The following is a 13,134-nucleotide window of genomic DNA, read 5'->3' as shown; positions in this document are numbered from 1 at the left end:
GTTCTGTGTTTTTTGAGATCTTTCTTATGTCTTCCTCTTCTATTAGTTTTCTGCTTGCTACACACCTGCTCTAAAACTCTTCTGTTCCTCAGTTTCAAGCTTTTAGTTGCAATCTAATCTGTTTGCACTGCATTGTTGCCCAGAGGCCTAAGTCAAGGCTGGCAAGGCTCCTACTGGAATGTTATGTTAATAACCACTTGGTATTGTTCTCAGTGAAAACAATTTGTTCCAACAAGTGGGATTCGTCCTGCTTTTCTTAGTGAGTATACAACTACACTCTAGTACAAATATTAAAGGCCAAGATCCTTAAAAATAGAAAGGTAGGAACCACCAGCATCACTGCATCCAAGCCAGCAGCTGCAGGATCCTTGGAGTAGCTGCCTGGTCCAAACTGCCCACCAGCACCTGGCCTTACCATCAGACCAGCGCTCCTAAGAGCAAATTTACATTTGCTTACTTCTGATTGAGGATTTTGAGCATCCAAGCATCTCCCTGCCAGTTTCAAATATTCAGACGTTTTAGCCAGGCAATTGTTGAAATTTTGGCCCACCCTGGCATGTAAGTACTGCAGGAAAAAATCATGCAGATAAGGACTAGCAATATACTGCATTAATTAATACACATTAATGGGAATTAAGGTTGCAGAGAGCATGCTTGTCTGTAATGTACTTGTTCTTCAGTACATGCAAAGTATGTCCCTAATATTACATGCACTTTTATTTGGCACTACAAAGATGCATCTCTATGGTGTAAGCTTGGCATTTTGACTTCCTGGGAAGTTTCAAAATAAATACCCCCTGATAACAAAATAATGCTACTCACAGGCAACAAAAAGTAGTATGTTAAAGTCTATATTTTTAAAATAAGTCTGTGAAATTTTACAGTAATTTGCATTTCAAGTCTGCAATTAGATTTTAAAAAGCCCACAACTGCAGCTGTGACAAGTACTCTGTTATGGGGGGGAAAAAAGCATGTAAATAATCCTCTTGTCCTTCAGTGACAGCTCTGATGAGAACAAATTTTAGCATAGCACTCAACAATTGCCTCTTCAAGGTTGTTTTCATGCTTGATACAATATGAATGGTAAACCAAAACGAATTGGCATCCAAACAAGATATGTATTTAATTCTACAAATTGCTCTTGGTATTGCACATGACCCTTTACAGAGCATCTTCTCAGGCTTTTTGGATCAGCTGTAGAGCATCCCCAGAGCCACAGAGAGGCTTTTCCTGGCACACAGGGTGATATGGCCTCCCATCAGCTCCATCATTATTCATAAAAAGGGGAGATGAAGGTTTTTAGGGATGGCCATCCATCAGTTCCCCTGGAGCTGGGAGTGCACATCCTCCCAGGAAGTGGAGCAAAACACAGTGGGCAGCCAGGTGTGCAGTGCACTGCTCTGCGCTTTGGCTGATTGTTGCCATTACCAATGGTTTTCCCTGGTGCTCATTAGGGTTGACATTTGTAATCAGTTTTTATACTTAGCTGAGTTGGCAAAAGGAGGTGCTGAGGTTTGACATAGCTCTGCCCTGAGCACCTGGCTTCACGTATGGACAATGACTTCAGTTTTAAACCCCAAAATAATCCATCATTTAAAGTCTCTTCCTGCCAGCATTAATGCTGAAATTGTAACAGAGGTGTGTTTGGTCTGAGCCCCAAGACCTCATGGAGGAAATGTGGCATCTTGGAAAATATCCATTGCCTATATCAGAAAGCAAATGGACACAGCAGGGAAAAGTGAATTACAGACACAAAAGACAAATAAAAGTAAATGATGAACTAAGGACTGGGCAGGGGAAGAGACTGATGATAGTTACTGGGAGAGTGTGTTGAAGTGACACAAGAGAGGACATGATAAGGAGAAAGGAACAATATATAATAATTTTGTCATTTATGATCCATAAAGAGGGTTATTATTTTTTTTTTTTTTTCTACAAGAGGTGAAAGACTAAGATGGTGGTCAGGGAAGAAAAGCACACAATATGACTTAAAATAACTGAACTTGTTTCAGCTTAGCAAAAGGAAGATTGAGAAGGATGCGATTTCTCTCTAGAAATATATCAAAAGTACATGCCAGATAGAGAGGGGTTATTTGAGCTAGTGGGCAATTTTGGCAAAAGAGAAAAAGGGAGAAAATCAGCCATAAATACTTTCATCCTGGAGAGCTTTCTACCCATCTGAGCAGCAAGGGTGTACACTGTCCTCTCAATTGGTGCCACTGGGGCAACATCTGGGATTTAAACCTAGAGCCCATCACTGCATGGAAAAGAATCAGTGCCAGGACTGCCTGGCTTTGGCAAGGCAGGATGCTCCTAATGTTCAGGTCTTTGGGAAAAGCAAATGAAAATGAAGGAAGGATTTTCTACAGTCTTTTTGTTAGCTAGCAGTTATCAATAAGTCTGAGTGTACTGAAAATTTCCACAGTTGGCTTCACCCTCACCCAGCTAGTCCCCTGAAGCTCTTATCTTCATGTTTTACAATCACTTTACAATGGAAAAGAATGCATATCTGTGAAGACAGTGCTTCAGAAGTTACCAAGACGTTTTCTTATTACAGCTGAAGCTACTAAATATGCTTTTCAAAGTCCTTTGACATGCTAGCCAGTACTGAAGTCCAAATAAATGGCACCTAAATAAATATTAGATAGAAATTCTTCCAAAGTTGCTAAATTATTGTCAGCGTGAAGGTAGCCCTCCTTGGAAGTTCTCTTTCATTTTGGTTGTTATGATTTCTCTGTTCCTTAAACCTGTAGTAACTCACTCTGAGACTGTTGGACTGGTGTCAGTGGGCAGGAAGCAGCACGAGAGCCAGGCAATGTTTTTGGTTTTGTATATAGTAAAGTTTCTGGCCAAAAGTTCTTCACTTCCCAAATTAGAACTGTCCCATAAATTCAACATGGTTCAACACTGCTAGGTCTTGATAAACATTTCCTTTCCAACAAAGCATGTAATATGTCTGATTAAACATCAATAATACATTAAATATTATATCAACATTTTTATTAATTATTAAAATAATTGAAATACCTATCTGTTGCATCTAGGATTCCAGCCGTCTGGAGATGGGGAGAGTTTTCTGACCTGCCAGATGAGGTCTGCTTCCATTTTTTGGTGGTGGTTTGGAAGTTTTTTTTTCATTTAGTTTAGCATTTTGCTGCTAAGGAGAAGCCTGGGTGTTGTGGACAACGATGGAGAAACAAAAACTCAACCTGGTTGTTTTTCACCTCAACATCAACAGTGTAGTTGATTAAATTAAAATCACAAAAATCCTATCCATTGTCTACTGCAATTTCTGGTTTCAGTCCACTACTGTATTTTGATCTTTCCTATAGTCAACTTATAGTCTGGAAATTTTTGTATCTTGATCTTCATATAGTCAATTAAGATGTAAATTTTCCAGCAGTCTGGTTAATATTAATTTCAGGTGGTATGAAAAGCCTGTTGAAACCTCTGAGAGCTTTTCTTTCAACTATAATGGGCTTTGGATCAGAACTCATAATAGCAGTAATTTGCTTGAATCTATTCTAGCTAATGAGTGATTAGCAGATGCTTTTTCCCCTCTTTACCTTACACTTGATAAACCAGAATCCATGAGGAGCTGTGTACTAAATAATGGTGTGATTTTACAACCCTCAAATTGCTTTAGAAAATAGATTTATAAATCATGCACATAAAGGCAACGGATATTGACAAATTCTCTGCTATTAAAGAGGTGGCTTACTGAGCTTTATGTGAGCCTTTCAACAATAAAGTGTTACCTGTGATGGGGCACTGGGAAAAACAATCAGGTCTTTATATATATTGGTGTCTCTTTTCTGTTCTCTTTTATTTGAGGTGATTTGCATGTTTTTGGTATTTCAGCTCAAATTTCCTGTATTTTTAGGACAAAATCCCTGTTTAAATGTTGTTAAACAGTTGTTCCTTTGTGCAGGAAGAGAGTTATGCAAAGGAATTACTTGCTGTTATTCTCTAAGTCACCTTTCAATCCAAGCAACCTTTCTAAAAGTGAAAGATACCGACTATCAGGATTTGTTCTACTCGACCTTTCTTGATATTTAGGCATCTGGCTTTCCAGCTCAAGTAATCAAGATGATAATTAAACCTACATCTTTGTGAATGTCAAAACTGTCATCTGCATTCAGGATGTTACAGGTCTGCAAGAAATCATGATCAAGAGAAATTTAACATCAGTGAGGTCATTAGCAAATTGTTCCAGCATTGGCTTCACCAAAAACTATCTTGTCAAAGCAAATGGGATACACGGAAGCGTGTTTTATTAACTTCCTCTATAGAATACATAATCAATGTTGCTACAAAATAGGCATATTTGTCAAATAGAACTGTCAGCAGTATTTTAAATAATGCCCAAGCAGTAGTTGCAGGTAATGGGTATCCTTTAGAGTGTTTCACTTCTAATATCTTGCACTATGTGCAGTTGTATATGCATTTATAACACCAAATAATTACTTTCCTGCTGCAAATGGGCATTGCATTTTTAGAGAAACCAACAAAAACCCTCTATGCTTCACATTAAAAAATGTAAAATGAAATAGTAATTCAAAAACTAATTAATGATGCAGTAGCCTCCAGCTTAGAATAAGACAGAGTCAGAACTGTCAAGTTCATGGGAAAACATGTCTTGAAATTGTTCCCATTTGCAAATGAAGTCATGTCACAGTTTTCCAATCCCCAAACAATCAGAAGTAATTTTCTAATAGCCAATGTGGTTCTGAGTTTTCAGCCAAAGCTGTAAACCCACACTCAGCTCACACTGATACCAAAGGGAGATGACCACTGTCGGTCATGATATGGGACCACTGACATCACAGGATGTCTTCTGTCATCTGCACTGAAATCATTTCATCCAAAACTTTACAAATATAGGCAAGTGTAGGAATTATTTCCATTTCCCTGGCATTATTTCTCTCTTGTGCTCCCTATCATATGCAAAATTCAATCGCAGGAGCTCCAGCTGCAGAGCAGCATGCAACAGCACTACTGTGCACAAGTTTCCTCTGCTCAAGTCTTTCTTTGGAGATGATTTTGCAGCTAGTTGAAGAAATGAAGCTAAAAATGTTGGCTTGGAACTCCAAATGTGTGCTTTAAATAACCAGGATGTAGTATGTATTTTAGTTTCTTAAAAATAGAGTCTACAAAGATGGAAGGACTAACTGGATACCTCAGATAAATGTGCCATGTGAGATGGAGTGAATTCAGTCCATGTGTCCTCTGCTGTGGCAGGAGAATTGTACAGATCTGCAGGGCAAAGCAGCACGTCCAGTGTGCAACTGTCCAGGAGCAGTGGCAAGAAATAGAGAGTGCAGGGAGAATCCAAGCCTTGAAGGCACTCAGAGACATGTCTGGCATCCAAAGCCTGCTCATGACAGGAGACTTCCCTCCATCTTAGATGCAGTTAGATGTAGTGCTTTTGTCAGCTCTTCACATCAGAGACATGCCTAAAGCAATTGCCCAAAGAGTGCTCTGGGTCACGTTTCAGGATCATTCTCAGCCAAGCTGGAATTTCAGTCAAAACTCTCTAGCTGCTCAGCCAAGAAAGACCTTTGAAAACAAGAGGAGCACACATGCCTAACTCCAACCTAGCTCTCAACCAGCTTGTGTAGGGAGATTTACTGTCTGCTGGTTCCTGCTCCTGCAGTTGTTTGTGCCTTTCACATTAAATATCTCCAATGGAAGAAGATGTACAGATTGTTGCTAGAAATTTAAAATACTTCAGCATTTACCTACATTACTTGTGTTTTGTACTGCAAACTCTTAAGAGTAGCCCTGGGCAGGAAATTTTGTATCAAATTACTTTTGTCCCTGTAGATTAAATGTATAACTTGAAGCAAAATGTGAGCCTGGGTGAACAGAGAAAGGTTCTTAATTTTCTGAGACCCTGCAAATTCCTCTTTTTCTAGTAATTTTCAAAGGATGGGGAAACGGGGTCTCTAGTGGCAGTGCTGGCATTTTAGGAGAAGATGTGAAGCAGCAGCTCGTTGTTAGACTAATTATAGCATCTGATCTGTGAGAGACTTTCTAACAAGCAGAGGATTTAATGGTACAGCTGAGCAAGTCAGCACTTGGCAGCACACGCCTGCAGGTCTGGGCTCTCAGTAGCAGGGGTGGTTAACCTAATGCAGGGCCAGTGCAAACTCTGACCTGTGATGTGGGTGAAGGATGGAGGAAATGCTCAGGAGAGTACTGCTGGGCAAATTTAAAGTGTTTAGAAAAACTCCCCATACTCTGGCCCAGGTACATTAATATAAAAAGCACCAGCATCTGGAGACAAGTGTGCTAACCCTTGAAGGCTAGAACATAACTGAAATATATTTAAATACAGTATTAGACTGAATAACCTAAAGATTACCATGATGTATCTTAGCCCTGAGTCCACATGCTGTTTCCAGTGTACCCTCTGACAGCTGAGGTAACAGATACTTTATCTCCAGGATTTTGCAGCAGGAGCAAAACCAGCTGAAAACAACCCAACTGCTGGTGGTAAGCTGGGGGATAATGCAGAGTTAGCCTAAGGCTCCCTCTGAAGTTAACGGAACGATCAGTGCCTCCAAGGAGGATTCAGAGATGGGATCAGAGTCTTTCTGGAGAGCTCAGTGTAGGGAAAACCCAGAGAGGTGCTCTCTCTTTGCCTTGCTGGAGCTATGCAGGTGCAGGGCCACTTTCTGGGTTTTCTTTTGTTTATGGGGGGAAGAAAATTTGCTAACGTCAATTAGGCTGCAGTGCTGGGACAAAGACATACCACAGTGAATGCTGCAAAGCTAAGGGACATTGTAAAAACAAATATTGTGCTTGCTTTAATATGACCTTAAGTTCAGTTAATTAGTGATTTAAACTTTGGCTGATTTTAGGGACAGTTGTTTTTTATTTTTGTACTATTACATATTATATCCAGATAGCTTTAGTTTTTAAGTACAAATGATGCTGCATGTTGAGAAAACTGTCAAAAGGTTGATTTTCTGAACATGTATGTCAGAGTCCACAAGTCAGCTCTCACAAGCTGTAAGGACCACATGAATTAAACACCCATGATCTGAAATAATTTTTGTAAAACTCTGACCCTGTATTTGGAGGAGTTTGAAGGCACTTATGAGAGATTTCTTTGTTCAAAACCAATTCAGAGAAGCCTTGAGGTTCCCACTGGTTTTAGTGCAGTTTTCAGCTACTGCTGTACCTCTTTTAGCAAGAGGCACTTGCTGTTGTAACAGTTGTGACTATAAAACCAACATCTGTGGAAATAGTCTTGATACTAACAGAACCCTAACTGGTGGAGAAAAGAACTCCTTTGATATAATGAGCAATTAAATAGAAATTTATCCATACATCATCTCCAAAATACACAAAGAAACACATCTCTTAGCAAATATTCCCCATCATAAAACTGAGCTTGCTACATCCTACTCTACAATGCAGGCTGGACTAGAAAAAATAAATTATATATGTTACTTACAACCTGGGAAGCATTGCCAGAAGTGAGCAGAAACGTGCTGAAATAAGAGGGAGCCTTTTTGTTGATTTAAAAGGCCGTTACTATGGTGCTGAATATTTCATCTGCTTTTAAAAATTGTGACATATATCATTAGCTACTATGAAATTTAAGCAAGCATATGACAGCTTGTTCCTGCTTTCCAAATTTTCAAGGTATTTTTTTGTTCTGGGGAAGGGGTTGTAGCACTAATAGCAAGGTGTCTTTAAAACCTGCTTCCACAAAATCCTCTGTATCCTCACTTCTCTAAAATAACTTACTTAGCAATAAAAAATTTAATGAACACAGTACTTGATTACTAAAACATATAAATAAATATTGTCTTGGTTTGATATTAAAAAACTCTTTTGTGTCCTGGGTAGAAGCAGGCTTTTTCATACAAAACACAGAACAAACTTTTTGCTCTTAACTGGCAATGCCACAGCCTGAAGACAGATTGGTTTGCTATTAAGAATCTTGCTAAGTCAGTGGATGTTGTGTTTCTCTCTTCCTTTATCTACTGTATAAAGCACTAGGAAATATAGTTGTTCAATGCTCCAGAAGCTCTTCTTCTATTTGTGTGTTGTTTAGAAAATGCTTCCATATTTCGTCTTTTTCTGTAAAATGTGTAAGACAAATAATTACATGCTATTTAAGATTAAATTTGGCTAAACAGTCATCATGCTCCTCCAGTCACAGAAAAAAAAAAAACAACAAAATAATTTTTAAATCCTTTTTAATAAATTAGTATTCATTCATCAATATTTTCATAAAGCATCTCTTCATCGTTCCATTTTACTATTCTTTTTTTTCACTGCAGAAGAATACCAAAAATACATAGCTGTGCCGTAAGCAAAAAGGATTGGTTTTTTTTTAGTTTATCTTTACAATGGGATGAAATCAACATGGAGTAAAACCACCATAATATTTCTACTGTTTATTGACCCTTTCAATATAACAGAAGATAGTTCCAGTTTTCCTTTTTTCAATGCCTTTTATAAACAAATTATGTGTAAATGTTATTTATAGTAGTGTTGAGTTACAAAGGAGTTAATTAGCTATGAAATACAATACTCTGGTGTGATTTAATTGAAATTAGTGTTTTTAGTCTTAAAGCAATCTATGGTTAAAATAATATACTGCAGCTAGTGCACAGGGTCAAGAGAAAATGGGAGGTCAAGGCAAACACTGTTCTTAACACATGGTTGTACGTGTGTGTTTTTGTGTGTAAGAAGTTGTGCTGGGGCTGTAGGAACAGAATTGGCAAAAAAAGGCACAAAAAATGTGTGTGTAAGATATGAGATTTTCCTGGCTTTTTTCAAGTCAAACCAAGACATGGATCTGTTCAAGGTTAAAGCTGTTTGTGACTAAACCAATGAATGTGAAATCTTTTGAAAAAGCTGAAATGTGCAACTGCCTACTTTTTGCAAGGACAGGCAAGATGGGGAGTACAGTTCCCTGAAGGGGGCTGCAGTAACCTGCTGCCCTCCAGTAGTGCAAAGGCTAAGAGAGGGAGAGAGTTCTCAGAGACTCAGCCCTCTTGCACATGCAGGTCCCCGAAAAATCCACATTGCCTCTTTGCTCTGTGCAGAGAGTAATTTTCTGCCTTCTTGGAAATTCTGGTTGAAGCCACTGAAGAACTAATTTCAGTGGGATTTGGAATATACCTTTCTATCACAGCAAAAAACTCACTTCTTATTGAAGGTTTCTGCCTGGCTCTGTGATTTCTAGGAGGTGGGGCTTGAAGAAAAGAGTGCTGTGGTTAAATCATGATGGCAGGACCATTCTCAAATCCAACTTCTTAGGGTAGTTATTTTAGGGCACTTACAGGAAGACTTGCTTGGAGATTATTTCAGTAGGGGAACTTTTCTAAAGCAAACCCTGGCATTTATAATTTTTATTAAAATGAGATAGTGTGTTGTTTAAACATATTTTACTATTAAGATAAAAACTTGGGAGAGGTTTTCAACAATTCTATCTAATATGTAATTTGGGAGGGTATTAATTGTTAGTTACTTTGATTATAAAGGTGACAATGTGCTCTATAATACCTTCACAGTTTGGAGAGATATTAGAGATCTCACAAAACATTGCGCTTTACCAATGGGACTTAATACTGAGGAGCTTTTAAACACCACGTTTTTCTGCTCCAGCTCTATGGGTTCCTTTGAGGCTCTTCATACTGTGTAGTTGTCTGCAGATACAGTGCTTAAAAACTGCAGCTTCAGCCACTTGGCACCACTGCCAAGGATGCAGCAGGACTGCGGCGCTGATCCTGCCCACGGCAGCAGCCGGGTTCCGGTCAACATTCCCGGCTGGGGATCGCGCTGCAGCGGCGCTGCAAGGCAATGCACCCAGCCCGTCCCTGCTCAAGGAGCAGCCTTGGGGATGGAACTGAAACACCTTTGCAAACCAGGCTGCAATTGCAGTCCAAAGTTTCACAGTTCAGCTGCAAATAGGGGTGGGAACAGTAATGGGCTGTAAACGGCAGCAACCCAAGAATCAGTGCTCTACTCACTGGTAAATCAAGCCCTAGCGAGAACAGGAGGTGGTTGTTACAGAGCCAGGACGGCCTTTTCAGCTTCATTCATATTTGGTGGTTTTGCTAGATGTATATTCACACATATTTTTGCCCATATAAGTCTCCAGCTAGCAACCAAAGCTCTCTGTCAAAAATCCCATTGATGTCCACAGGAATTTTGCATGCAGAGAACTGTCAGGGCTAAGCCTGAATTCTATTTTTTTAGATCTATTTATGCTACTGTATTTGTTGTTATTTGAGAATGTACATGATAGAAACACTGTTTACAAAAAATATATCTTCTTTTCTTTAGAAAGATTTAGTTCTGCTAAATAACAAATTAGGTTTACAGATCTGAAATTGGCATACCTTGATGACTACAATCTACTAGACTAAAAAAAGCTGGAATCCCAGTGAGGGAACAAACTGAGATCAAAATTAAAATGGTTACATTTGCATGAAGGGTATGTTAATGCTGAAACATTAACAGTTAATGCTGAAACAAAACATACTCTTGTGATCTGTGATGGCAGCACACTACCTTGGTAAGTGTAAGCATATACTTTCAGTATATAAATAAAATATGAAAATGCTCCATTACTGAATCGAAGTATTGGAAGTGCTCTATTTGCTCAACTCTAGAGAATAAAAACTTATCACAGAAACAAAATATGACATAACATGCGGCCACAATAGCAAGCACAGGGAAGAAAATTATTGAGAAAATATACTTATATGCATATTATGCAAATATATTTTACATCAACATACAATGTTATAAGAATGTTAAATAATATGAATGCATGTTTAAAAACCGCTACAGCTACGTGATTTCATGTTGAAGTAACAAATAACCTGAGACATCTTCTATGCTTTCACTGGAATAGCAATCTTTAAATCTACAGCAGACGTAGAGCACATTGACAGTAGTTGAATTCTCAGCTAAATTATACTAGAAATGTGCTGTTCTTTTTCAAAATTACATAGCAGCTGGAACCAGTCCAAGGGAAGGAAAATGTGCTGTACATTTACAGTACTTACAAAAGATTCATGTCACTGTTGATGGACACTTAAAATGCTTGTTTGAAATATTATAAACCTGTATATGTCTCCAAAGACCTACAACACTCCCATTATCAGCTTGCTTGCTGCAGAAGAGAAAGCAAGAGATCATTAAAAACTATGTCCATCCTGGACTGGGAAATACGAATTATTAATATAAACCCAAAATAATTTAGCAAAGAAAAATAAATTTTGCTTGATGAAATGGTAGTTGATGGATCTGCAATATAAATAACTTATTTTAAACTTACCAGTGTAACTCTACTGCTTTATGATTAGTGTGTATGACAGCATTTACAAAGGATGTTACTAAGTACTGACTTTATACATGATTACAACTGTTCAAAAATTTCTATGACAATCAAAGTTTTGTAGTGGTAATATATAACACTTACTTTCTCAAGGCTTGCTTCTTTGATGACACCTGCCTTTCAATTTAAAAAGTTCCTGTGAAGTGCATTCCATGTTAAAGTGTCCATAACCTCAGAATGAATGTGTTCATGTGTGTGTGCATACATATTCTTTTGCTATGCAGTATGTGCTTTTAAGTACATACAGTTCTTTGCTACATGTATTCACACATACATGAGTATGGTCTACATAGTAAAAGTTCATATATATATTTTTTTATATATAAATATATATATAAATATATATATAAACTCTGCAAGCAAGTAGTACTTCACTTGTTATTGAAGTCCTTTAAAAAAACTAAGTCACTCAGTTAACATAGTATAGCCAGTAAATTAAGTTGAAAAGAGAAAATGTGAATGGAAACACCATTCTTGACCATCTGTCGATGGCATTCACATCTGTTAGATCGGGGATTTTTATTTTTAATTGCGAAGACCTTCTTCGTAAATGGCCCCTCTTGCTGTGGGAGCCTGTTCTTTCTGACGAACGCCTCCCAAGGCTTTCACGATGTGAGCTTTGTTTTCTGTACTGGATTCCTGAGCTGTCAAAGGATATAGTTGAATTTCGGGCTTCTGTAATGCTGGTGGTGACCTCGTTGCTTGCCACCTCATTGTGAATTTCAAGCGATGTTAGCAGAATGTTTCCATGGGTGTCCACCTGGGGGGAAAAAATAGAAACATAAATTCTTTCAAAAGACTTGACATTGATGAGTAGAATGTGGGTGTATGTAAATCTCCAAACCCATACAGATCTAGAAAAATAATGTAATTATTTTTAAGCATGTGATAATCTTAAAAAAGAAATGGCACTATTCAGCTGCCTAAAAGTAGGCAAGTGCTTAAATACTTTTACAAACAGGGTTATTATCATACTACCAAACATCCAGTACAAAACTGTACTTGGCAAACTCCACCATTTTCTTCTCCCTGTGAACCAGCCACATGTTAAAGGACGGTGCAGTTCAGTGAAACCTCTGCACTGCTGGCAATGGAGGGAGAGAGTAAGGGATGGATCGTCTCTCTGCTACAGTAGGAAATTAAATTAAACTGGCTGGATTTTTTTTTTTCCTAATTGTGATCTAAAATAAGATAAAAAAAAGTGCCTGTGAAGTTTGCTAAAATCACAAGAACAGTTCTGATGTGCTGAACTCTGTATTTTATAATCACAGAACTTATTTACAACTTATCTCCTGAAGTTTTCCTTCCAAAGTAATTTGCAGAGTTTTCCAATCATGACAATTTTTAACTGTAGAGATTTTCTGTCTGAGTGATTGATCTTAAAAACCAATGGAATTAAGGCATAGAGGAAAAGTGGGTGAATTAAGGAACTAGGAAGGACTCTTTCCTTTCATTGCCCTATTCCAGAAGCAAGTGACCAGTGTTTAGCACAAAATGTATTTATTATGCTAACAAAGTCAAAGTCTTGTTGAGAGAAACTTGACAGCGATTTCTATGTAGATATTTTGTTTAGTACTAATAATACATTGCTTAATTTAATAGCAACTGCAAATAAAGTAAGGTCAATGTTTGTGTTAACAGTAACCCATACCCAGTCAAGGACTACACATCACCCTGATAGACAATAAAGCAAGTCCCTGGTCAGCCATATCCCAGAGAGCTCCATACAAAAATCATCAATACCCCATATAAATTTCCAA

The 13,134-nt window shown here is 38.1% G+C and overlaps 1 protein-coding gene across 1 annotated transcript in view; it reads right to left on the bottom strand.

The window, feature by feature from the left end:
- Positions 1 to 8,199: 8,199 nt before the first annotated feature.
- Positions 8,200 to 13,134, bottom strand: part of GABRB3 (gamma-aminobutyric acid type A receptor subunit beta3) — a 114,827-nt gene continuing 109,892 nt past the window's right edge. Inside the window, exon 9 of the mRNA XM_021546709.3 lies at positions 8,200 to 12,134. Coding sequence (XP_021402384.1) covers positions 11,784 to 12,134 — 351 coding nt within the window. The 3' untranslated portion in view covers positions 8,200 to 11,783. The remainder of the gene's footprint in view (positions 12,135 to 13,134) is intronic.

This window comes from Lonchura striata, chromosome 1 (genome assembly GCF_050655825.1).
Source record: "Lonchura striata isolate lonStrDom1 chromosome 1, ASM5065582v1, whole genome shotgun sequence".
NCBI classification, from domain to species: domain Eukaryota; kingdom Metazoa; phylum Chordata; class Aves; order Passeriformes; family Estrildidae; genus Lonchura; species Lonchura striata.
Note: the sequence above shows the minus strand (reverse complement) of the source record. Positions and strands in the feature narration are given on the sequence as shown.